This window comes from Scyliorhinus canicula, chromosome 21 (assembly GCF_902713615.1).
Source record: "Scyliorhinus canicula chromosome 21, sScyCan1.1, whole genome shotgun sequence".
In the NCBI taxonomy this organism is placed as follows: Eukaryota; Metazoa; Chordata; class Chondrichthyes; order Carcharhiniformes; family Scyliorhinidae; genus Scyliorhinus; species Scyliorhinus canicula.
Genome location: NC_052166.1, coordinates 52,037,101 through 52,063,524, shown reverse-complemented (window position 1 = coordinate 52,063,524; position 26,424 = coordinate 52,037,101). Strand labels below are relative to the sequence as shown.

General features: G+C 48.2%; 1 protein-coding gene across 6 annotated transcripts in view; it reads left to right on the top strand.

The window, feature by feature from the left end:
- The window catches only part of garnl3 (GTPase activating Rap/RanGAP domain like 3), a 569,928-nt gene that overhangs the window by 372,591 nt on the left and 170,913 nt on the right, over window positions 1-26,424 (top strand). For all 6 annotated transcript variants that reach the window (XM_038781606.1, XM_038781608.1, XM_038781607.1 and 3 more), the window contains one exon: window positions 26,132-26,240. In XM_038781606.1, coding sequence (XP_038637534.1) covers window positions 26,132-26,240 — 109 coding nt within the window. The remainder of the gene's footprint in view (window positions 1-26,131; window positions 26,241-26,424) is intronic.

The following is a 26,424-nucleotide window of genomic DNA, read 5'->3' as shown; positions in this document are numbered from 1 at the left end:
GACGGCAGCTCAACACGAATGTGCGGAGACTGCTAAATGTTATTATGATGCCGGCAGTGGAGGGGGAGGCGGAGATAGTGGTGGCGCTGGATGCGGAGAAAGCGTTTGATAGAGTTGAGTGGGGGTACCTGTGGGAGGTGCTGGAGCGGTTCGGATTCGGGGAGGGATTCATCAAATGGGTGAGGCTGCTCTACGCGGCTCCAATGGCAAGTGTAGTTACCAATGGAAGGAGATGAGAGTACTTTAGGCTCTACCGTGGGATCAGGCAGGGGTGCCCCCTGTCCCCCTTGCTCTTTGCACTGGCGATTGAACCTTTGGCTATGGCGTTGAGGGAGTCAGGGAGATGGAGGGGTCTGGTGCGGGGTGGGGAGGAACATCGTGTATCGCTGTATGCGGACGACCTGCTGTTGTATGTGGCGGATCCAGAAGGGGGAATGCCGGGGGTGATGGAGCTGTTAGCGGAATTTGGGGGCTTCTCGGGCTATAAGTTAAATTTAGGCAAGAGTGAGGTATTTGTAGTACACCCGGGTGATCAGGAGGAGGGAATCGGGAGACTCCCATTTAAGAGGGCAGTGAAGAGTTTCAGATACCTGGGGGTGCAGGTGGCCAGGAGTTGGGGGACTCTCCATAAGCTTAATTTTACCAGGCTGGTGGAGCAGATGGAAGAGGAATTTAAAAGGTGGGACATGGTGCCGCTATCGTTGGTGGGTAGAGTGCAGTCCGTCAAAATGACGGTTCTCCCGAGGTTCTTGTTCCTTTTTCAGTGTTTGCCCATCTTTATCCCTAGGGCCTTTTTTAGAAGGGTGACTAGCAGCATCATGAGCTTTGTTTGGGCGCATGGGACCCCGAGGGTGAAGAGGGTCTTCTTGGAGCGGGGTAGAGATGGTGGGGGGCTGGCATTACCCAATCTCTCGGGGTATTATTGGGCGGCCAATATGTCGATGGTGCGCAAGTGGGTAATGGAGGGGGAGGGGGCAGCATGGAAACGGATGGAGAGGGCGTCCTGTGGCGATACAAGCCTGGGGGCCCTGGTAACGGCGCCGTGGCCGTTCCCTCCTACGAGGTATACCACGAGTCCGGTGGTGGTGGCTACCCTCAAGGTTTGGGGGCAGTGGAGGCGACATAGGGGAGAAGTGGGGGGCTCGATGGAGGCTCCGTTAAGGGGGAACCATAGGTTCGTCCCGGGGAACATTGATGGGGGATTTCAGGGTTGGCACAGAGCGGGCATCAGACAGCTGAGGGACCTGTTTATTGATGGGAGGTTTGCGAGCCTGGGGGAGTTGGAGGAGAAATTTGGGCTCCCCCCGGGGAACATGTTCAGGTATCTGCAGGTAAAGGCATTTGCTAGGCGGCAGGTGGAGGGATTCCCTTCGCTTCCTGCGAGGGGGGTGAGCGACAGGGTGCTTTCGGGGGTCTGGGTCGGAGAGGGGAAGATATCTGATATCTACAAGGTTATGCAGGAGGCGGAGGAGGCGTCAGTAGAGGAGCTGAAAACGAAGTGGGAGGGGGAACTGGGGGAACAGATCGAAGACGGGACATGGGCTGATGCCCTGGAGAGGGTTAATTCTTCCTCCTCGTGTGCGCGGCTCAGCGTCATCCAATTCAAGGTGCTGCACCGGGCCCACATGACTGGGACGAGGATGAGTAGGTTCTTTGGGGGTGAGGACAGGTGTGTCAGGTGCTCGGGGAGTCCAGCGAACCATGCCCATATGTTCTGGGCATGCCCGGCACTGGAGGAGTTCTGGAAGGGGGTGGCGAGGATGGTGTCGAGGGTGGTGGGATCCAGGGTCAAGCCAGGATGGGGACTCGCGATTTTTGGGGTTGGGGTGGAGCCGGGAGTGCAGGAGGCGAAAGAGGCCGGTGTGCTGGCCTTTGCGTCCCTAGTAGCCCGGCGAAGGATCTTGCTACAATGGAAGGATGCGAGGCCCCCAAGCGTGGAGACCTGAATCAGTGACATGGCGGGTTTCATTAAGCTAGAGAAGGTCAAATTCGCCCTGAGAGGGTCGGTACAAGGGTTCTTTAGGCGGTGGCAGCCTTTTCTCGACTTTCTGGCTCAACGATAGGGCACGGGGACAGCAGCAGCAGCAACCCGGGGAGGGAAAAGGGGAGGGAAAAGGGGGGGGGCCGACAATGACTATGTTTGTTTATTTAATTTTAATATTTTTTAAGTTCTTTTGTTGTTCATTAGGGTTGGGGGGGTGGGGGGATGTGATACATGCGCCGATACGGTCTGGGGGTGTCACAGTTATTATGGGTTATTTTGTTGCATTTCATTGTTTGTCGTTATGTTTTATATTTTCTGTAAAAAATTCCAATAAAAAATTATATTAAAAAAAAATGAATACCAAAAAAAAAAAAAAAAAAATCTTTAACAAAGAAATGGCCTCAGTTGCTGGATCACCATTATGCAGTAGGAACCCCTCCACAGGGTGGCCTGTGGTTAGCTAGCTTGGGAAGCTGCCTGTGGGGTGGGTGAGGTTGAGGGGGAGGGGGCGGGGGGTGTGTGTGCAGGGAGATGGTGAGCGGGGCCTCAATTTGATCCTGGAGTACGCCCCCCTCATCCCCACCCCTCCCAATCTCTACCAGGCACCAGATGCCCCAGGTAACCCACGATGGTTTTCGTAGGCCTTTTAATTATGTTAACAAGTTACCCACCCCGCTTGCCAACCGTTAACCAAACCAGCACTTTAAAGGTGACCCAGAGGTGGGACGATGCCCGGAAGATGCCAACTCCAGAAATGTCCAACCCCCCCCCCCCACTCCCCAACTTTCAATCCAGAATTTGACTATGTACTTGAAAAGGGAAAAGAAAAATTGCTGAGCTATAGGAAAGAGCAGGGGAGCGGGATTATTTGGATAGTGTTTTCAAAGAGCTAGCATGGGCGCGACAGACTGAATGGCCTACTTTGCTTCTGTATGATTCCAAGATTTAACGATAAATGCACCAAAAGGGGAGGGGGTGGTGTATAGATTTGCCAGGTCAGAGGCCATTGACTCACAGAAGAAAGTAAGTTCCACATACCTTCTCCCATCGCTGTTGCAGTTGGTGAAACCCCGTGCCAAGGTGCCACTAACATGCCACCGGGGGCTGATTTCCCAATTCAGCACACCCTGCGACCCTGGTGCTCTCAAGGAGAGCTGCTCTGGGTGTACTCGACCCAGCTTTCCATTCACTAAGCGGAATAGATTAAAAATCCAGACCTCCCAGTTTGTGTTCAGTGTGCGGGTGATGTGATAGGTGAGTGTGATCATTAACAAGACAAAGAATGAATTAAAGGATTCAGCTCATGTCGTTCAATCTGACCCAGAGACTCAGTTACTATGGAACTATTCCCTAGAATAAGGAGGCTGGCCATGTATTTTTGCCTACAACGGCCACAGCTTTCTCTAGGGGTTGTTCTCCAGTTGCTACAGGTCTTTGATGCATTGGGACATTATTGCTGGCTAATTAATAAATAGCTTGCAGTTATGAGTAATTTCGCTAGTTGGTCCTGTTGTTTTTCTCCTTTCTGTGCATCTACGGCACAAATAGTACTGAGCCTATCTGACAGCAATTGAATCAGGGCAATTTTAATTGATTTAATTTATACCTGTCGATTTCTAACTGCAGTGTGATTGTGTCATTATGAGCGGCAGCTCTATAAATCGATGCACTTAGCTGCGGAGAAATTCAGACAAGCTGTTAAACTCTTGGCGGAGACGGACACCAAATATCTGCTGCAGATCTCCAGCCGGAAGTTGGAATGTTAACTTGAACGTCTCTTTTCCAACAAAAGCAAAATACTGTGGATGCTGGGAATCTGAAATGGAAACGGAGAATGCTGGAAAACATCAGCAGGTCTGGCAGCATCTATGGAGAGAGAAACAGACTTATTTGATTGAGTCGTATGACTCTTCGACAGAACCGAAGAGGGATGGAAATGCGATGAATTATGTAGTTGGAGAGGGGGGTGGGGCAGCATGGAAGGCCAGAGAGCTAAGCAGTAATTGACAAAATGTTATGGATAAAATACAAAGGAGGGGCGGGATTCTCCCCTACCCGGCGGGGCGGGGGGTCCCGGCGTAGCGGAGTGGCACCAACCACTCTGGCGTCGGGCCTCCCCAAAGGCGCGGAATTCTCCGCACCTTTAGGGGCCAAGCCCTCACATTGAGGGGCTAGGCCCACGCCGGAGTGGTGTGCACCACGCCGACTGGCGCCAAAACCGGTGCCAATGGCCTTTGACGCCTGCCGCCCGGCGCCAGGGCTGGCTGGTTCGCGCATGCGCCGGTGCGTCAGCTGCCGCTGACGTCACCACCGGCGCATGCGCGCTGGGGGATTCTCTTCCACCTCCAGCCATGGTGGAGGCCATGGCGGCGGCGGAAGAAAAAGAGTGCCCCCGCGGCACAGGCCGGCCCGACGATTGGTGGGCCCCGATCGTGGGCCAGGCCACCGTGGGGGCACCCCCCGAGGTCCGCTCGCCCCGCGTCCCCCCCCCCAGGACCCCGGGGCCCGCTCGGGCCGCCTGCTCCCGCCGGCACAGAGGTGGTTTAAACCACGTCGGCAGGAGAGGCCTGACAGCGGCGGGAATTCAGCCTATCGCGGGCCGGAGAATTGCCGCGGGGGGCCCGCCGACCGGCGGGGCGTGATTCCCGCCCCCGCCGATTCCCGGGTGGCGGAGAATTCCGGCAATGGCGGGGGCGGGATTTACGACGGCCCCGGGCGATTCCCCAACCCTGCGGCGGGTCGGAGAATTCCGCCCAAGGTCAGTGCTCAATGGAAGTAAAACTGAAGAGCAACAGATAGGTAACCCCATGGGGGATGGGTGAGGTTGTATTGGGGGCAAATCGAGGGAAGATGGGAGGGAATGTTCACAGTCTCTTAACAATGTTGACTGACTGTGTCCGGTTCCGTATTTTGAACTATTTTGCAATGTAACAGAAGGCGCTGGAAAAGGTCAACCGGTCTGACATTCTGCGGAGAGAGAAATGGAAGTTAACATTTTACATCCAATATCACTCCCACCCGCCTTTAGTTCCGAAGAAGAATCAGACGGACTGGAACCGTTAACTTGGTTTCTCTCACCCCAGGGACCGCCTGACCTGCTGAGTTTTTCCAGCATTTCCGGTTTTTATTTCTGACCTCCAGCTCCTGCAGCATTTTGCTTTTATTTTCTATTCTTTTACTTAACTTGAAGTGAGGCAGGGGTTGGTGGTGGGAACAAGTACTTTTCTAATGCGATATTCTCTGCATACTTCAGAAAATTATTTTCTATACCTTTCAGAAGCTGAGATTTACAAAGTGGAATTGAGATTTTTTTTAATTCATTCACGGAACATGGGCGAAGCTGGTTAGGCCAGCATTTATTGACCATTCCTAATTGCCCTTCAGAAGGTGGTGGCGAGTTGCCTTCTTGAACCGCTCCAATCCTTGAGGTGTAGGTACACCCACTGTGCTGTTAGGGAGGGAGTTCCCGGATGTTGCCCCAGCAACAGTGAAAGAACGGCGCTATATTTCCAAATCAAGGTGGTGAGTGACTTGGAGGGGAACCTCCAGGTGGTGGGGTTCCCAGGTGTCTGCTGCCCTTGTCCTTTTATATGGTAGTGGTCGGGGGTTTGGAAGGTGCTGTCTAAGGAAGTTACTGTAGTGCATCTTGTAGATGGTACACACGGCTGCCACTGTCAGTGGTGGAGGGTTTGAATGTTTGTGGAAGGAGGAGCAATCAAGCGGGCTGCTTTTTCCTGGATGGTGTCAAGCTTCTGGAGTGTTGTTGGAACTGCAGATCAGGGACTCGGGTGACAGCTTGGTTTCCGCTTCAAGGGAGGTTAATGTAGCGTGTGAAGTTTTCTATAGTAATCTTTTATAGGTTAGAGCCCCCGGGGAGTCGGTCGGACATGGCAGAGTTCTTGGATGTGTTGCCCTTCCCAGTGGTGGAGAGGGAGAGCAGGCAGGAGTTAGAGATTCTGTCAAGCGTTGAGGTGCATTGGGCTGAAGCAAATTGTTAAGGCACCTCACCCTGATGGGTTTCCCATCCAGTTTTATAAGACATTTGCGGACCAGTTGATAGTAGATATGACTCTCTAGCTTTGGGATCGTTGCCTGATACACTTTCGCAGGCCTCCATCTCCCTCATTTGAAAAAGGATAAGGACTCCATGGAATGTGGTTCGTATAGGCACATCTCTCTTTTGAAAGTGGGTGTCAAGCTATTGGGTAAGGTGCTTGTGCTGCGATTGGAGCCGTGTGTCCCGGAGGACCAGGCATACTTTGTGAAGGGCGGCAGCTATCGGCTAATGTATGGCAAGTTCCGAATGTTGTCCTCTCCCCTTTTCCAGCCCCCGAACCATAGGTGATCATATCTATGGATACTGAGAAAGCGTTCAACAGGGTGGAGTGGGAGACTTGGAATTGGGCAGATGTTTATCTCAGGGGTTCGGCTGTTGTATAAAGCCCCTATTGCCAATGTATGCACTGATGTGTGGGAAATTTTCCACTGGGTAGGAGTATAAGGCAGGGTGTCCATTGTCTCCGCTACTGTTCGCACTCACGCTAGAACCTTTAGCTATAGCGCTGAGGTCATTGGGGAATGGAGGAGCATAAAGCAGAGGGGGATGGGAGCATAGGATATTTTTATCTGCGGATGATCTGCTCTTGTATGTTACAGACCCAGTCTCCTCTATTACTCAACCCGCTCCCCGTATATTCCAGGTGCAGTGGGCATTTTAGAACTTGTGACCAATTGAGAAGCAGGATAAAATGTCACAAAAACATCAGTCATTTTTTTTATTCCAAAAAACTCAATTAAGACAAAATGGGTCAATTAACTGCCGCCTCGTTAGAAATTCATGCAATTGCAGAAAGTTAGACACAACATCCTTTCAGTGCCAATGGGATGAAATCATCCTGATTCAATGGTACTCGTACTCCAGCTTTAGATCCAATAAGAGTTCTGACATGTTTCCCTGAAACTCTTTAATGATCCAAGTGCTAATGATGATGGTAAGAATCAAAATCGCACTGCCAAAACAGCTTACATAAATACATTGTCAGTTGTTAAAAAGTGCAATGTAATTAGGTAAATGGAGAAGCAGCATAAACTGCAAAGCAATTATCAGACTTAATTTGTCTCTTTGAGCCTTTGGAAATCATTTTTTTCTCATCATATTTACATAATTTGTGAATTAAACAATGTAAATGGATACAAATCCCTTATCTAACGTGATCAAACTCACTCCTACATTCCTGTCTCCTCTGAACTAATACATCCACAGATTGGAGTGAATATTTTCACATTATGCTGCCAAATATAGCACGCCGGATGGGTTCTTATAGCACGATATGTCAATGTTGAAAAATGCTTTAAACTTTGTAGGAAGTATTACAGTGCAGGACAAATGAATTGAATAAGTGTGTCCACTCAAACTCGTAATCTAACAGAAGGCAGACATCTCAAAAGACTTACTGGTGTCTCCCTGGCCTTTTTTGTAGTTAAAATTTTTAAACTACAAGTCAGAGGGTGCCTTGGAGCCGACATTTCATAGAGTTGTAGAATGCTACAACAGAAAGGGAGGCCATTCAGCCCATCAAGTCTGTGCTGGCACTTCCGAAGAGCAATCCAGTTGGTTTCACTCTCTTCGAATCTGTCCCACATCCCTGCAATTAATTTCTCCTTCAAGTACACATCCACTTGCACAATGGACGCGACCGTTGACTTTGTCCCAACACATTTTTGTATCAATTTCCTTCTCTCTCTTTGTCTCTCTCTCTCTTCACCTCACCATTGGGCTCCTGTGTGAGACCATATGGAAGAAGAATAGCGAGACATGACCAGAGAAACTATCCCATTTCGGCTCACTGGGTGGTCTCCTACAACCTCACGGAGAACAGGGGACATTAGCTCCAATGTGTAGTTTTAAGGCATAAAATGGAAAAACAAGATCGAGCGGTTTATGCATAGATTCCTCCTGGACTTGCTCAATATTGCACTGTAGTGGGCGCCCCAAGACCCCGGTCTTTTCATTAAGTGAAAGTTGCTGAATGGTACTGTTATGATCCCATTATGGACCGTTATAGTTTAAAGATGAAATCTTAACACCAAGCACTTAATAGTAGCACAGTGTTTAGCACTGTTGCTTCACAGTGCCAGGGTCCCAGGTTTAACTCCAACTTCGGTCACTGTCTGTGCGGAGTCTGCACGCTCTCCCTGTCTCTGCGTGGGTTTCCTCCGGGTGCTCCGGTTTCCTCCCAAAGCCCCAGAAACCGTGCTGTTAGATGAATTGGACATTCTGAATTCTCCTTCAGTATACCCGAACACGCGGCGGAGTGTGGCGACTGGGGGCTTTTCACAGTAACTTCATTTGCAGCGATAATGTAAGCCTACTTGTGACAACAATAAAGATGAGAAAGATTATTATTAACCAATAAAATGGCAGCGTGATAGCAGAGTGGTTAGCACAGCTGTCTCATAATGCCATGGACCCAGGTTCAATTCTGGCCCTGGGTGACTGTATTATTATTGGAGTTTGCACATTATAGAATCATAGAATACTTGTATTCAGACCATCGAGTCTGCACTGACCCTCCAAACGAAGGTCCCACCCAGGCCTCCGCCCTATCACTATAATCCCACCTAACCTTTGGACACTAAGGGCAATTTTAGCATGGCCAATACACCTGACGTTCACATCTTTGGACACTAAGGGCAATTTTAGCATGGCCAACCACTTAACCTGCAAGTCTTTGGACTGTGGGAGCAAACAAGAGCACCTGGAGGAAACCTACGCAGACACGGGGAGAATGTACAGGCTCCACGCAGACAGTTCTCCCCGTGTCCGTGTGGGTTTCCTCCAAGTGCTCTGGTTTCCTCCCACAGTCCAAAGGTGTTGGAATTCTCCGCAACGGCCGACGCTGTCGTGAAACCCGAGTGTTGGAGGCCGCTCCTCGCCCCCTATTCTCCCCCCCCCCGGAGGGGGGGGGGGGGGGGGCTAGGAGCGGCGTTGCGGAGAACACGGGCGCCGATAATGACGCGGCCAGCGGCGCCTACGTGACGTCAGCTGCGCATGCGCAGGTTGGCCGGCTTGATCTTGCGGGGCGGCGGAGGGGAAAGAGTGCTTCTCTTGGAGTCGCCGGCCCAACGATCGGTGGGCCCTGATCGCGGGCCAGTCCCCTCCCGAGCACGGGCGTGGTGCTCAATCCCCTCTCCGTCCCCCACAGGCCCCAAACTCAGCTTTCGCGCTATGTTCACGCTGGCAGCGACCAGGTGTGGTTGCCGCCGGCGTGAACACGTCAGGAACGGCAGGCCGCTCGGCCCATCCGGGCCAGAGAATCGCGGGTCGCTGTGAAAAACGGCGACCCACGATTCTCTGAACCGCGTGGGGGGGGGGGGGGGAGAATCGCGGGGGGTGCCAGAGCTGCCCTCCCGCGATTCTCCCACCCGGCCTGGGGAGCGGAGAATTGCGCCCATGCAGATTAGGTGGATTGGCCATGCTAAAATTTCCCATAGTGTCCAAAAATGTGCAGGTTTTGGTGGGGTTAAGGGGATAAAGTGGGAGGGTGAGGAGGGGACAGGGCTAGGGAGGGTGCTCTTTCAGAGAATTGGTGCAGACTCAATAGACCTAATTCTCTTTAGTATTCCAACTATTCCTTGAGAGACAAATTACAAGATCCTTCTTTTAGTATGTGGCTACGTGATGCTCCAATTTTCTTCAGTATGTCTTGGCTTCGGACATACATAGGCTGTTTTTTCCTCCAGTCAGCAACAACAGCTTTTGTACGGTCCTATTCAAGCTGACTACTTTCTGCAACAAGGCTCTGTGAGGACCACTGTTGATTTCTTCCTTAGAGTAAATCTTCCAGCTGCTTGTGCCTCACAAAACCCAAACTGAACAGCATGCATCTGTCAGTGAACACACACTGATAAAATTAAACAAAAGAGCCTTCTAATCTGGTTCAATCTTGAATTACTATGTAATATGGCATTTTGTTGGATGATTCAGATGTGCAAATATATTGGGTGGGATTCTCCGCAAATGCGCCCCCTCCCGGGACCCGATTCTCCCCCCCCGGTCGAGGCTAGCAGCGCGGCCCCGTGAAGCACGGCATCACGGGTTTAGCGACCGTCGCTAAGCCCGCTCGCCAAGCGTCACGGCGGCTGACGCGCACGATGATGTCAGCCGCGCATGGGCGGGTTGGACGGCTCCAACCCGCGCATGCGCGGATGACGTCATCACGCATATGTGTCAAACCCGCGCATGCGCGGTCCATCATGCCCCTCAGCCGCCCCGCGGACTGATCCTGCGGGGCGGCGGAGGAACGAAGAGTTCGCGGGTATCGGACCCGCTGCCCGCGATCGGTGCCCACCGATCGCAGGCCCATGTCACCCTTGGCACGGCCACACCATGCGATGGTTGTCTGGGACAGCACTTTGCGGCCGTTTTCACGAACGGTGAGAGCAGGTGTGTTTGCGTTCGTGAAAACGGCCGTAAAGGCCTGGGAACTCGGCCCATCGGCCAGGGGAGAATCGCTGTTCGCCGTAAAATACGGCGAGCAGCGATTCGTGTCGTGGGGCGGCCGTGGGGGGGGGGGGGGGGAGAATAGCGGGAGGTCGGGAAGGCCCTCCCGCTATTGTCCGACCCATCATGGGCAGCGGAGAATCGCGCCCATTGTTTTACCTTCAACACAACTCTTTGATTCTGCAATCCATATGAATATTTTATGCAGCTAATGGTGTTTTCAGACTCCTTCTCCAAACTCGCTGGCTCCATTACAAGCTTAAAAATGTATCGTTCGTAGTTGATGTTTTCACGACCAACCTCGACTCGGAGGCTACCTTTTAAGTTTAATAAACTCGGATTTGATTGAGTTGCATTTGCATCTGAATTGTTTTTATCAGTTTCTCCTGCAGGTGCCTCTATTTTTCCATGGGCAAAACGTTAATTTTGAAAATTATATTCTGTCGGCACAATATCCCAGTGGTTAGCACTGTTGCTTCACAGAGCCAGGGTCCCAGGTTTGTTTCTCGGCTTGGGTCACTGTCTGCGCGGAGTCTGCACATTCTGCCCCACAAGCCCTGGGATCTCAACCTAGGTGAATAAACCAATAATTTGTATATATTTTCTGAGATCTTTGACCCTTGTCTGCTCCAATGACTTACAGGCACCAGATTTGTAAGTAAAAGACATTGTTTATTTATAACAAGGCAAAAAGATCAACATGTAATAGAGATAGAACATAGAACAGTACAGCACAGAACAGGCCCTTCGGCCCTCAATGTTGTGCCGAGCCATGATCACCCTACTCAAACCCACGTATCCACCCTATACCCGTAACCCAACAACCCCCCCTTAACCTTACTTTCATTAGGACACTACGGGCAATTTAGCATGGCCAATCCACCTAACCCGCACATCTTTGGACTGTGGGAGGAAACCGGAGCACCCGGAGGAAACCCACGCACACAGGGGGAGGACGTGCAGACTCCACACAGACAGTGACCCAGCCGGGAATCGAACCTGGGACCCTGGAGCTGTGAAGCATTTATGCTAACCACCATGCTACCCTGCTGCCCTAAGAACAGCAGCCTGCTAATGTAATTGTGCCCTCTTTTACCATCCTACCCTCTACCCAAAATGCACACGCACACAGAGGGGAAGGGTAAAAATAATAATAGGGATTAAAAATGGAAGAAAGAGAGATGTATCTTTGTTGCTGATGTTGCAGTCTTTGTAGTCAGCTATCTTACTAGGACACAGAGTGATGAAAATCACCAGCTGGATTGGTTCTTCTGCATGTGATTTCAATCAGAACTTTCACTTTAAAAACAATATTTTTATTGAACATTTTAAAATTATTTCAGATCAATAAAATGAAACGAAACATATATTCAAACAAAACTGCAACCCCCCCCCCCCCCAACAGCTGACGGTGACTAGCTCTTTATAAAACAGAATGAAAGGACGGCATCTTTTATAAAATCCCTCCACTGCGCCCCTTAACGTATACTTAATTTTCTCAAGATGCAAAAACTCCCTAAGATCTTCCAGCCATACCGAGGCATTGAGTGGCGACGCTGATCTCCATTCCCAACAGCACCCGCCTGCAAGCGATCAGCGAGGCGAAGGTTAAGCCATCCGCCCCCACACCTATCAGCAGCTCCAGCAGGTCCGACACCCCAAATATAGTCACCAGGGGGCTGGGCTCCAATTCCATCTGTGGAATCAGTGACATGATGCTGAAGAAGGAAAACTTCACTCACTCAGGACATGCCCAGAACATATGTTCAGGATTTGTCTGGCCTGTCTCATAACGCTCATGCTTTTCTTCCGTCCACTGAAATAACCGACTCATCCTCGCCCTAGGTAGGTTCGCCCGAGGTACCACCTACAACTGCATTAGCCTTAGTCTCGCGCCCGACAAAGAAGCGTTCACCCTACGCAAGGCCTCACACCAGACCCCCTAATCTAATTCCACCCCTAATACCTCCTCCCACTTGGCCTTAGTCCCCACCAGGGATGAAGTATCCTCCACCATTATCAAATTCCCCGAAGTGCTCCCCTCCTCCATCTCCACGAGAGATGGAACCGTCTCTAACAATGAGACAGGCGGCGCTACTGGAAACGGCTGGAAGAGCTTCCTCGCAAAGTCCCTCACCTGCAGATATCCCGGATATCCTTCAGGTCCCGGGAAATCAAAGTAGCCGGTTGGCTGGCAGCCAAGTCCATCAAAAGGCGTCATCACTGGACCAAACCAAATAGCATAACTCGGCCAACCGAATTGCATTGTAATAATAGCATAACTCGGGGATGGTGGTGCCCTGTTTTGTTTTAAAATTAAAAGTCCAGTCCATCTGAAGGCATAAGTCCCAGCAATTTTCCAGGCGCGCAAGTTATAAAGGCAAAGAATAACAGAAAATAAAGGGAAAGCACAAGGGAAACCCGGTTTAACCAGAAGGATCCTTACATACTTCCCCTTCTACAGCGAGAGGGAGAGCGGTGAGGCTGGCGGAGATTACAGAGATAGGGAGGGCAGTGAGGCTGGAGGGGATTACAGAGATAGGGAGGGTGGTGAGGCTGGAGGAGGTTACAGAGATAGGGAGGGCAGTGAGGCTGGAGGGGATTACAGAGATAGGGAGGGTGGTGAGGCTGGAGGGGATTACAGAGCTAGGGAGGGCAGTGAGGCTGGAGGGGATTACAGAGATAGGGAGGGCGGTGAGGCTGGAGGGGATTACAGAGATAGGGAGGGTGGTGAGGCTGGAGGGGATTACAGAGATAGGGAGGGCAGTGAGGCTGGAGGGGATTACAGAGATAGGGAGGGCAGTGAGGCTGGTGGAGGTTACAGAGATAGGGAGGGCAGTGAGGCTGGAGGGGATTACAGAGATAGGGAGGGCAGTGAGGCTGGAGGGGATTACAGAGATAGGGAGGGCAGTGAGGCTGGTGGAGGTTACAGAGATAGGGAGGGCAGTGAGGCTGGAGGAGGTTACAGAGATAGGGAGGGCAGTGAGGCTGGAGGGGATTACAGAGATAGGGAGGGCAGTGAGGCTGGTGGAGGTTACAGAGATAGGGAGGGCAGTGAGGCTGGAGGGGATTACAGAGATAGTGAGGGCAGTGAGGCTGGAGGAGGTTACAGAGATAGGGAGGGCAGTGAGGCTGGAGGGGATTACAGAGATAGGGAGGGCAGTGAGGCTGGAGGGGATTACAGAGATAGGGAGGGTGGTGAGGCTGGAGGGGATTACAGAGATAGGGAGGGCAGTGAGGCTGGAGGGGATTACAGAGATAGGGAGGGCAGTGAGGCTGGAGGGGATTACAGAGATAGGGAGGGCAGTGAGGCTGGAGGAGATTACAGAGATAGGGAGGGCAGTGAGGCTGGAGGGGATTACAGAGATAGGGAGGGAGTGAGGCTGGAGGAGGTTACAGAGATAGGGAGGGCAGTGAGGCTGGAGGGGATTACAGAGATAGGGAGGGTGGCGAGGCTGGAGGGGATTACAGAGATAGGGAGGGCAGTGAGGCTGGAGGGGATTACAGAGATAGGGAGGGCAGTGCGGCTGGAGGGGATTACAGAGATAGGGAGGGCAGTGAGGCTGGAGGAGGTTACAGAGATAGGGAGGGGGGTGAGGCTGGAGGGGATTACAGAGATAGGGAGGGCAGTGAGGCTGGAGGGAATTACAGAGATAGGGAGGGCGATGAGGCTGGAGGGAATTACAGAGATAGGGAGGGTGGTGAGGCTGGAGGGAATTACAGAGATAGGGAGGGCGATGAGGCTGGAGGGAATTACAGAGATAGGGAGGGTGGTGAGGCTGGAGGGGATTACAGAGATAGGGAGGGCAGTGAGGCTGGAGGGAATTACAGAGATAGGGAGGGCGATGAGGCTGGAGGGAATTACAGAGATAGGGAGGGCAGTGAGGCTGGAGGGGATTACAGAGATAGGGAGGGCAGTGAGGCTGGAGGGGATTACAGAGATAGGGAGGGCAGTGAGGCTGGAGGGGATTACAGAGATATGGAGGGCAGTGAGGCTGGAGGGGATTACAGAGATAGGGAGGGCAGTGAGGCTGGAGGGGATTACAGAGATAGGGAGGACAGTGAGGCTGGAGGGGATTACAGAGATAGGGAGGGCAGTGAGGCTGGAGGGGATTACAGAGATAGGGAGGGTGGTGAGGCTGGAGGGGATTACAGAGATAGGGAGGGCAGTGAGGCTGGAGGGGATTACAGAGATAGGGAGGGCAGTGAGGCTGGAGGGGATTACAGAGATAGGGAGGGTGGTGCGGCTGGAGGGGATTACAGAGATAGGGAGGGCAGTGAGGCTGGAGGGGATTACAGAGATAGGGAGGGTTGTGAGGCTGGAGGAGGGGCGACGTGGGCATTGAGGAATTTGAAAACAACAATGAGAATCTTTAAGTCAACAAGTTCCTGTTAGTTCGGAGGAAGGGGGAAATCCAAATTTTTAACTGATGTTTCTTTTTTCAGAAACTGATGGACTCACTGCGTGTTTCCAGAATTTTCTGTTTTCATTTCAGATTTCTAACATTTTGATGTTGCGAAACATTGGTTTGTTTGCTATTTTGTATTTGTTTCCCTCAGAAAAGCCTTCGCTTCTGTCCAGCATATTGCCAGTAATCCTCAATACTGACAGTGCCAATTCATATCTGACCGTTTCGTTCTCGCTCACGGTTATCATTGCTACGCCTGTGTGTTTGCCTCTCATTATTTTGCCTGGTAAACTGGTCACTGAGAGTCATCTTTAACGGTATAGATCTGCAGAAAACACAGGAAGGGATTAGATTCCAATCTCCTCTGTAGCACAATATTTTGTTGAAGCGGTTGTGATGCCTCCCTTATCGAGAATATTGACTGGCCGTGTCATTAGCTTCTGGACCATGGAAGGGCATCTGTGTTATTGTGGGCGATAGGGATTTTTCTCCACTGGAGAATCTCCTTTTGCTCCATTACCACTCTCTGTTCTTCATTATCTTCAAACAAATGGCCACGTTCCTTTGCATGATTCTGCTAACGCAATCTTACTTGGCATAGGTGTTGGATTTGGATCTTTGTTATCGTGTTGCTATGCTGGTGTCAGTGGCTCTCAATGTCCTGGTCTCTCCCCACCACATTACCATTCTTGGAGTAGCTAAACCTGCAGCTAGATCTTCACAGCTGCTGGCCATGACATATTTATTTCCATTGTCCTAATAGCCAAGATAGAATTATAGAATCCCTACAGTGCAGAAGGAGGTCATTCGGCCCATCGAGTCTGCACCGACCCTCTGAAAGAGCACCCTACCTCGGCCCATGCTCCCACCCTATCCCCATAACCTAGTAACCCCACCTCACCTTTTGGACACTAAGGGGGAATTTAGCATGGCCAAACCACCTAACCTGCACAGCTTTGGGCTGTGGGAGATAACCGGAACATCCGGAGGAAACCCAGGTCGACACGGGGAGAAAGGGCAAACTCCACACAGACAGTGGCCAGAGGCTGGAGTTGAACCCCGGGCTCTGGTGCTGTGAGGTGGCAGTGCTAACCACTATGCAACCGCACTCCTTTTCCTTTTGTACCTCAATCAGAAATTCCAATGTTTACCTTGGTGCTGTGTGGGATTCACTTCTGGGCAGGTGGAGTCACCCAGCATCCAGCCCTATATCAAAAGTGCTTGACTTAACTAGCAATCTGTTGAACAGGAACCGACTGGAATATTTGGTGTCAACGTATCAGTGAACTGTGAATACTGTTGATGCAACGTAACCGCATAAACATCTAAATATCTGACCCAATGGCTGGGATTTCCCCACGACAAAATCAAGGCTGACATTCCAATGCAGCACCGAGGGAGAGCTGCACTGTCGGAAGTGCCGTCTTATAAATGGGGCATTAAAAGTAAGGTCCTTCTGTCTGTTCAGATGGTTGCGAAATATCCCATGCCAGTATTCCGACAAGGAGCAGGGGATTTACCCCTCCTGGCCAATAGTTAGTCCCAAAAACAGATTATCTGATCGTTATTGCATTCTCATTTGTGGGAGCTTGCTCTGCACAAATTGGCTGCGTGTTCCCAGCCTTACAACAGTGACTACAAGGGGTTGCTACTTCAGCATGGCGACTTGCATTCTCAAGTCACCACATGCCATGTGTTGAGCTCACGGAACACACATTCTGCTGATAAAAGATCCGACTGAACAATCTTCCAAATTCTTTCTGTGCCTCTCCGAGAAGGCCACCCAATTGCAGAGAGGCAATTCAGCCTTAAATTGGCCGCTCACATCTGTTGGGGCTGCTGATTGCCTGTTGCATGTTACCCTCGCTATTGCAGCAAATTAATTAAACAGACGTTTCTAGTCAGTCACACACCCATACACACGATGCCAGCACAAAGCTATCTTGTCACCAAGTATTAAGTCCCCCTGACAATTCCACCTGTTCCCTCAGTAATATATTACAATGTTCCTGTAACATGCTGTGCAGATTAATGCAGGTGCGCATTTAGAGCAATCTCCACAATGTCATCAACACAAAGTGACAGGATGAGATAATTGCTGAATGTTTTGTCTTCTTCAGCCCACTCACAGCTCATCATAAAAGTTTCCCGGTTGGTAAATATCAATACAGCAATCACAATAATATCCCATTATTGTTAGTCATAATTCAATACTCATGGTTTGTGTTTTTAAAAGCAATGATGATCCACCCTGTCGTGTCAGCCCCTATGTGCTCATTCGCTTACAGCAGGGGCATGTTATTGAAACAGAAAACAAAATGATCACGAGAAAGGTTAAAAAAAAATTGTCCTATCTAGATCATTGTATAAAGGCTAACGTAAATCCAAAACAATTGATTATTGTAGTGCTGTAAATGGGTCTGGCACATACAGGGTTAATGTGGGACAGTACCTTACAACCCACACAGTGAAGTAAATTGGCACATGACCCAGACCACGGGTCAGTGTGGTATTGAGCAGAGACATGTCAGGATCTAGAAATGGTGATAGCTCCGAGCCTGTGCCCTTTACAGTGGATACGTCTATAGTCACATGGAGTTAATCAAGATTTGCTGTTAACATTCAGAAGACTGTGAAGAGTTCTTTAACAGACATGTTCTGTAGTCAAGACCATCCCAACAATTATCGTATTACCTTCAACATAAAGAAGGTTAATTATCCTGCTATTGCTGGGATGATGTAGTCAGGTTTCAGTACGATGTATGTGTGGATTTTCCATAAATAGGCCCAGGCAGCGGGCGACCGAGGGGGTCATCCAACCTGACTGTCTGCCCCTCTTCCGCGGCCTCATTCACGGTCAGGTGTCCCTGGAAAGGAAGCATGCGGTGTCCACGGGCCCACTCGAGGCCTTCCGTGCTCGGTGGGCACCGCAGGGGTTGGACGGCTTTATCGACCCCGATGTTCTATTTCGTTGATTGGGCCGTATAAAAGGTATACGCACGTACATTGACAACATAAGTTGAAAATTCTCACACTTATTTGCACATCCCTCCGTAGCCTCACCATGACCAGGTTTTGGTCATCTGACCTAACATCTCCTTACGTGCCTCAATGTCGTCTATGGTCTGTAACGTGCCTGTAAAGCACCTTGAGACATTTTTATTCCAGCACCAAATAAATAGAAGTTGTTTTTGTTGTGAGTATTGTAGTCAGCCTTCAGTTTGGCCTTGATTGCTATCTCACTTCATTGTGATGCACTGGAACAATGTCAGGATGATAGAAAGATCCGGTAGTGCTCAGTTGAATATTAAATATGGTTTCAATCTGCTGAACAGCCGGCCAAGATATTTGGCCATTCCCAGCGGCGGGATCCTCCAGTCCCGCTGACGCGACCACCTCGCCAGCGGCGGAGGGTGAGAACAACAGGAAGACCCATTGAGAGCGGCGGCTCCAGAAGATCTCACCACTGGCCAATGACGGCCATCGCAAAACACCGGGTTGGAGGGGGGGGGTAAATCCCACCCTGTCTATCGAATTCCCAAACCTTTCTAGAAGTCTGCTTTCCTTTGAATGCTTAGCCATTAATGGCAGGGCCTGAGAATATTTAGAGATATCTTTCCGCAGAGGCAGCATGACAGCGACCCTTGTTTGTTGATGGAGCACGGTGGATCAAGGCTTGTGGAGCCAGAAAGATTCTAGACATTTTAAAGTGGTATTTCAGCTTCCTTGCACATCGGGAGCTGGATTCGGCACCGAACCCTCACCAATTATGGGACCGGTGAGGGGCATGCAGCGGCGCTGGGTAAAGCCCCCGGCTCCCCCCCCCCCCCCCCCCCCCCCCCCCCGCCAAAAACGGCTAGAGAATGGCGGTTGCGCAGTACAACATTGCGCCAGCCATGCGCGGACCTGACCTGTCAAATACGGCCCCACTGGCCATCACCAACAGTCCTCCCAGTCCTCGCAGAAGCCCCCCCACCCTCGGCCAGCGGCACGGCTCCCGGCCGTGTGTCGCAAGAAGCCTCTCGCGAGATTCAACGGCCTCATCGCATTACCAAGTTGGGAGCAACGAGGCTATTAAATCGCACCCTGAATCTGTTCAGAAAATGAAATTAGATTCTGTCTTTCAACAGCAGTTTGTACCTTCCAGAAATCTGGCTTTAGAATCATAGAATTTACAGTACAGAAGGAGGCCATTCGGCCCATCGAGTCTGCACCGACTCTTAAAAAGAGCACCCCACCCAAGCCCACACCATCCCATCCCCATAACCCTTTAACCCCACCAAACACTAAGGGCAATTTTGAACACTAAGGGCAGTTTAGCATGACCAATCCACCTAACCTGCACGTCTTTTGGACCGTGGGAGGAAACCAGAGCACCCGGAGGAAACCCACGCAGACGCAGGTAGAACAGACAGTAATCCAAGCCGGGAATCGAACCTGGGACCCAGGAGCTGTGAAACAATTGTGCTAATCACTATGCTACCAGGCTGCCCATTCTCCCAGTTTCCTTCTTTTAGTTGTGTTTAGGCTTCTTTTCATTAGAATTTATCTTAAATTCTAATTACTTAGATTCTAATTAAATTCTAATTAAATACAATCATTCTAATTTTCATTAGAATTTAAATGGCCATTTTGGATGGCTTTGTACATTTTTCCAAGTGTAGGCTTGAGACTTTTACAAGGTAGAAACAAAGGAGGTCTCCCCCTTCCATAAGGCGTTGAGGACCAACACAATGTAAACACAGAAGATTGTTATCCGTTGCAGCAGGTTCTAATTAACTCCAAACACCATCGAGACCTTGGCCTTTACCTCCAAAAAGTGAGCACGTGAAGCTGTGGATGCCACTTTCTAGCCCATATTCCAGATTTACAAGTGGTATTCCGGAGTGATTAACACTCACCCTGTATCCCATTGTTTCTCTCGGCAATCCCCAGCTCTGAGTACCGACATGTGACTGTAGGGATTGGACTTCTGCTCAAGAGTCGCAAGTTCTGACGCTGATATTGGGTTGGGTGCTCACATTACCAAATCCAATCTAAACATCATGGCTCAACTATTCTCTCAGGAAGACAGTAATTCTGAGAGGAATTTTTAAATATATATTCACAAATATACATTTCTCCCCTTAAGAAATGCCCCCCTTCTTGCAGCACTGCGTTTCCACCTGCCAAACGGTGTTTTTCTCTGTCACATCCGTAAACCGGGACAGTATTCCCACAAAACCGGGAAGCACAGAAGAGAAACACATGTATTTTATTTAAACTTAGATTAAAGTTTCTTTCCTCTGGTGGCTTTGAGGTGCGCTGCCTTTAGGCCTTCTTGCCTGGAGTCTCCAAATGAAAAGAACTGATAAGCCATAACGGTGCAGCGCTCGTTTGTCAATTGTTATTGGGTGTTGGATATTTTGCAGTAGATCTTAATGAAGTCTTCTTCACCTGAAGTAGTTTTACTGTAGGTACTTATTCACTCCATGAACTACTTACATATATATAGTATTACCATCACTAAATCTCCCAATATCAACATCCTGGGGGTTACCATTGACTAGAAATTGAACTGGACTAGCCGTATGAATACCATGGTGACAGGAGTAGACAAGAGGAATCCTACAGCGAGTAGCTCACCTCTTGACTCCCCAAAGCTTGTCCACCACCTACAAGGTGAAAGTTAGGAGTGTGATGGGATACCCTCCACTTTCCTGGATGAGTGCATCTCCCAACAACACTCAAGCTCAACATCATCGAAGACAAAGACTGGCTGTCTCACAGCACCAGGCTCCCAGGTTCAATTCCGGCCTTGGGTGACTGTCTGTATGGAGTTTGCACTTTTTTCCCATGTGAGCGTGGGTTTCCTCCGGGTGCTCAGGTTTCCTCCCAGTCCAAAGATGTGCAGATTAGGTACATTGGCCATGCTAAATTGCCCCTTAGTGTCCAAAGGTTCGGTGGGGTTATGGGGATAAGGGGGGGGGGGGGGGGAGGAGTGGGCCCGGAGGGGTGGTCTTTCAGAGGGTTGGTGGAGTCAATGGGCCGAATGGCCTACTACCGCACTGTAGGGTTTTTATGATTTTACGAGACTGTTTTCAAAGCAGACTGTTTGATTTACAGCTCATCACAACCTTCTCGAGAGGGGGTTAGGGATAGGCAACAAATACTGGCCTAGCCAGCGATGTCCACATCCCATGAATGAATTTTGTTTTAAGTAAAGTGCCCAAGCTATGAGCTGTCTCCATGCTTGCTTGAGCACATGTCTCAGTCCAACACCAGACTGACCCCTTGGTATGAGTCATGTGCTCTCTTACAACACTGTGTCGGCGGTATTGCACTCAGCCCATGTTAACCCCATATGTCCTAGACTATTACACTACATCAGCTTCAACTCGAAATATCTACTTGTTTGGGAGAGAGAATATTCTTATAGCTGAAACAAACTTGTATTTCTAAGTTTGAGCTATTTTTAAAAGTACAAGTAGGTGAACATTTTAACAATCTTGTACAGATATTATAATATATGCAGCAGTATCTTTGAATGATCTGTTCCCCATACTATGTCAAAGGTTTCACAGTTAGGTGAAGGTATTGAGTAGGTCAACAAATAAAACCAATGGGCTGAAATGTACTGAAAGAGGTACATATGATGTATGTCAATACTATGGTACAGTAATTCGGGGAAGTTAGGACCTCCATGACTTATGCAGCCCCATCATTTCCTGGGGCCTCTTGTGTCATTATATAGAGTCTCTCAATGTTACCGTTACAATGGGCAGAATGTTTGAAAACTTTCAACCATGACCATTTCAAGGTTCCGAACTCGCCTGCAGCAGCCGCCCACTTTCTGAATTTGGGATGGTAAGGAGAGCTTGGGGTGGCAGGAGGCTGATTCAGTGCACCTCATTTCAAGAGTGTTCAGCAGCCTCCACTCTGTCTGCATAACGGTTGCGTCAGAGGGGAACGCAGCAGGAGTGGGAGGGAAACAGCGGAGGTGCCATCGGTTTGATAGGAGTGGTTGCCACTGCATTAACGCCAGCACCGTCAAAGACACCAATCTCCAAGCCTTGCCATCCTTTGCTGTTTAAGGGGAGAAAGCCTCAAACTCTCACTCCGTTCCCACCCCTCACTGTGCGGCTGCCTCTGAGTTGCTGAAGTACTGACATAGCATGGGGCCCATGCCATGCTGTTAATATTGCCATGTCAGTGGAAGATTGCAGTTCATCGCCTAATTATCCACGGACCCCTGAAAAGTACTTGGCTCACTCCTATGGAAATTGGAAATTGGCAGGAGGCAAGAGATCTCTGCAAATTAGCCAATATAATTTTAATTGTATTCCACCTGCCTCCCTGCTCCCCCCCGCCCCCAAGCAAAACCGTCCTCCAAGGGCCAGGAAAAATTCCTTCGCTGCTACCATCAACATCAATGTAGGTTGTAAACTTGTTCAATTAACATTACTTTGATTACTGCTTTCACTTGGAGCAAGATGGTCATAGAATGGAGATGGGTGGTTATAGAATGGAGATTGTGGAATATAGAAACGAGTTAGTGGATTATAGAATAGAGATTGTGGATTATAGAATGGAGATGGTGCATTATAGAATGCAGATGGTGGACTATATAATGTAGATGCTGGATTATAGAATGTAGATGATGGATTATAGAATGGAGATGGTGCATTATAGAATGGAGATGGAGCATTATAGAATGTAGATGCTGGATTATAGAATGGAGATGGTGCATTATAGATTGGAGATGGTGCATTATAGAATGGAGATTGTGGATTATAGAATGGAGATGGTGCATTATAGAATGGAGATGGTGCATTATAGAATGGAGATGGTGCATTATAGAATGGAGATGGTGCATTATAGAATGTAGATGGTGGGGTATAGAATGTAGATGCTGGATTATAGAATGGAGATGGTGCATTATAGATTGGAGATGGTGCATTATAGAATGGAGATGGTGCATTATAGATTGGAGATGGTGCATTATAGAATGGAGATGGTGCATTATAGAATGGAGATGGTGCATTATAGAATGTAAATGCTGGATTATATAATGTAGATGCTGGATTATAGAATGGAGATGGTGCATTATAGATTGGAGATGGTGCATTATAGAATGGAGATGGTGCATTATAGAATGGAGATGGTGCATTATAGAATGGAGATGGTGCATTATAGAATGTAGATGGTGCATTATAGAATGCAGATGGTGCATTATAGAATGTAGATGCTGGATTATAGAATGGAGATTGTGGATTATAGAATGGAGATGGTGCATTATAGAATGGCGATGATGCATTATAGAATGGAGATGGTGCATTATAGAATGTAGATGCTGGATTATAGAATGGAGATTGTACATTATAGAATGGTGATGGTGGGGTATAGAATGTAGATTGTGGATTATAGAATGGGGATGGCGCACTATAGAATGAAGTTGGTGCATTATAGAATGGAGATGGTGAGTTATAGAATGGAGGTGGTGCATTATAGAATGGAGATGGTGCATTATAGAATGGAGATGGTGCATTATAGAATGGAGATGGTGCATTATAGATTGGAGATGGTGGGGTATAGATTGGAGATGGTGCATTATAGAATGGAGATGGTGATTTTTGAATGGAGATGGTGAGTTATAGAATGGAGATGGTGCATTATAGAATTGAGATGGTGCATTATAGAATGGAGATGGTGAGTTATAGAATGGAGATGGTGAGTTATAGAATGGAGATAGTGCATTATAGAATGGAGATGATGAGTTATAGAATGGAGATGGTGAGTTATAGAATGGAGATGGTGCATTATAGAATGGAGATGGTGCATTATAGAATGGAGATGGTGAGTTATAGAATAGAGATGGTGGATTATAGAATGGAGGTGTTGCATTATAGAATGGAGATGGTGCATTATAGAATGGAGATGGTGCATTATAGAATGCAGATGGTGCATTATAGAATGTAGATGCTGGATTATAGAATGGAGATTGTGGATTATAGAATGGAGATGGTGGATTATAGAATGGAGATGGTGCATTATAGAATGGAGTTGGTGCATTATAGAATGGAGATGGTGAGTTATAGAATGGAGATGGTGGATTATAGAATGGAGGTGTTGCATTATAGAATGGAGATGGTGCATTATAGAATGGAGATGGTGCATTATAGAATGCAGATGGTGCATTATAGAATGTAGATGCTGGATTATAGAATGGAGATTGTGGATTATAGAATGGAGATGGTGCATTATAGAATGGAGATGGTGCATTATAGAATGGAGATGGTGCATTATAGAATGGAGATGGTGCATTATAGAATGGAGATGGTGCATTATAGAATGGAGATGGTGCATTATAGAATGGAGATGGTGGGGTATAGAATGTAGATTGTGGATTATAGAATGGTGATGGTGCATTATAGAATGCAGATGGTGCATTATAGAATGTAGATGCTGGATTATAGAATGGAGATTGTGGATTATAGAATGGAGATGGTGCATTATAGAATGGAGATAGTGCATTATAGAATGCAGATGGTGGATTATAGAATGGAGATGGTGGATTATAGAATGGAGATTGTGGATTATAGAATGGAGATGGTGCATTATAGAATGGAGATGGTGCATTATAGAATGGAGATGGTGCATTATAGAATGGAGATGGTGCATTATAGAATGGAGATGGTGGGGTATAGAATGTAGATTGTGGATTATAGAATGACGATGGTGCATTATAGAATGGAGATAGTGCATTATAGATTGGAGATGGTGCATTATAGAATGGAGATGGTGGGCTATAGAATGGAGATGGTGCATTATAGAATGGAGATGGTGCATTATAGAATGGAGATGGTGCGTTATAGAATGGAGATGGTGCGTTATAGAATGTAGATGGTGCATTATAGAATGGAGATGGTGCGTTATAGAATGGAGATGGTGGGTTATAGAATGGAGATGGTGCATTATAGAATGGAGATGGTGCATTATAGAATGGAGATGGTGAGTTTTAGAATAGAGATGGTGGATTATAGAATGGAGATGGTGCATTATAGAATGAAGTTGGTGCATTATAGAATGGAGATGGTGCATTATAGAATGGAGATGGTGCATTATAGAATGGATATGGTGCATTATAGATTTGAGATGGTGCATTATAGAATGGAGATGGTGCATTATAGAATGGAGATGGTGATTTATAGAATGGAGATGGTGCATTATAGAATGGAGATGGTGCATTATAGAATGGAGATGGTGGGCTATAGAATGGAGATGGTGGGCTATAGAATGGAGATGGTGCATTATAGAATGGAGATGGTGCATTATAGAATGGAGATGGTGCATTATAGAATGGAGATTGTGCATTATAGAATGGAGATGGTGCATTATAGAATGGAGATGGTGCGTTATAGAATGGAGATGGTGCGTTATAGAATGCAGATGGTGCATTATAGAATGGAGATGGTGCGTTATAGAATGGAGATGGTGGGTTACAGAATGGAGATTGTAGATTATAGAATGGAGATTGTGGAATATAGAATGGAGATTGTGGAATACAGAATGGAGATGGTGGGTTACAGAATGGAGATTGTAGATTATAGAATGGAGATTGTGGATTATAGAATGGAGATTGTGGAATATAGAATGGAGATGGTGGGTTACAGAATGGAGATTGTAGATTATAGAATGGAGATTGTAGATTATAGAATGGAGATTGTGGATTATAGAATGGAGATTGTGGAATATACAATGGAGATGTTGGATGTTAGTGGATTGTAACCTTTACAGACCTGACTCCATATTAACTCACCAGGTAAGTGGTGTAATGTCAATTAACATCTTAGAAAGAGGGTGGATGTTGACATTACCAGTCATTTTGAATCTTTATTTCTACAAGCCAATCAACAAGTCACGGGGTCCATGCCACACTGGGAAAATTGCAACATTGATGGAAAATTGCAGTTAATTGTCTCATTATCCACTTCAGTTGGCTTCCCACTGCTACTGGTGTTTGCTGGAATGCAGCCAGACCACGCCTGGGAAAAGCTGCAGCCGGCAAGGAGATGTCCCCAAATCAGCCATCGCAATTTTAATTTTCCTCAAACATTTCTTGTGTTCCTATTTGATAAAATGGGCACAACAGAGTGGTACAGGGTTTGTAAAGATGAGATACTTCAATACTGAGCCATGTATAAGAAGTAACACTAAGAAGTATAAAGAATGAGATCTACTCTCTTTGCTTTCCAGGTGGAAAGGAAACGCCATATTGGGAATGACATTGTAACCATCGTATTCCAAGAAGGAGAGGAATCATCACCGTCCTTCAAACCATCGATGATTCGTTCACACTTCACCCGTATCCTCTTCCCTACAGTATGACTGCTTAACAAGACTTGAAAGCCTTTAGTCTGAAGACCTATGTCTGTTGTAGATCTTCTTTCCGACAACCTTTACATTCCACAAAACCCCACTGGAGGCATCACTTTTAAGTCTGTGTTTTCTCAAAGGCTTTGTCTGGGGTGTTACTTGATTTTTTCTGT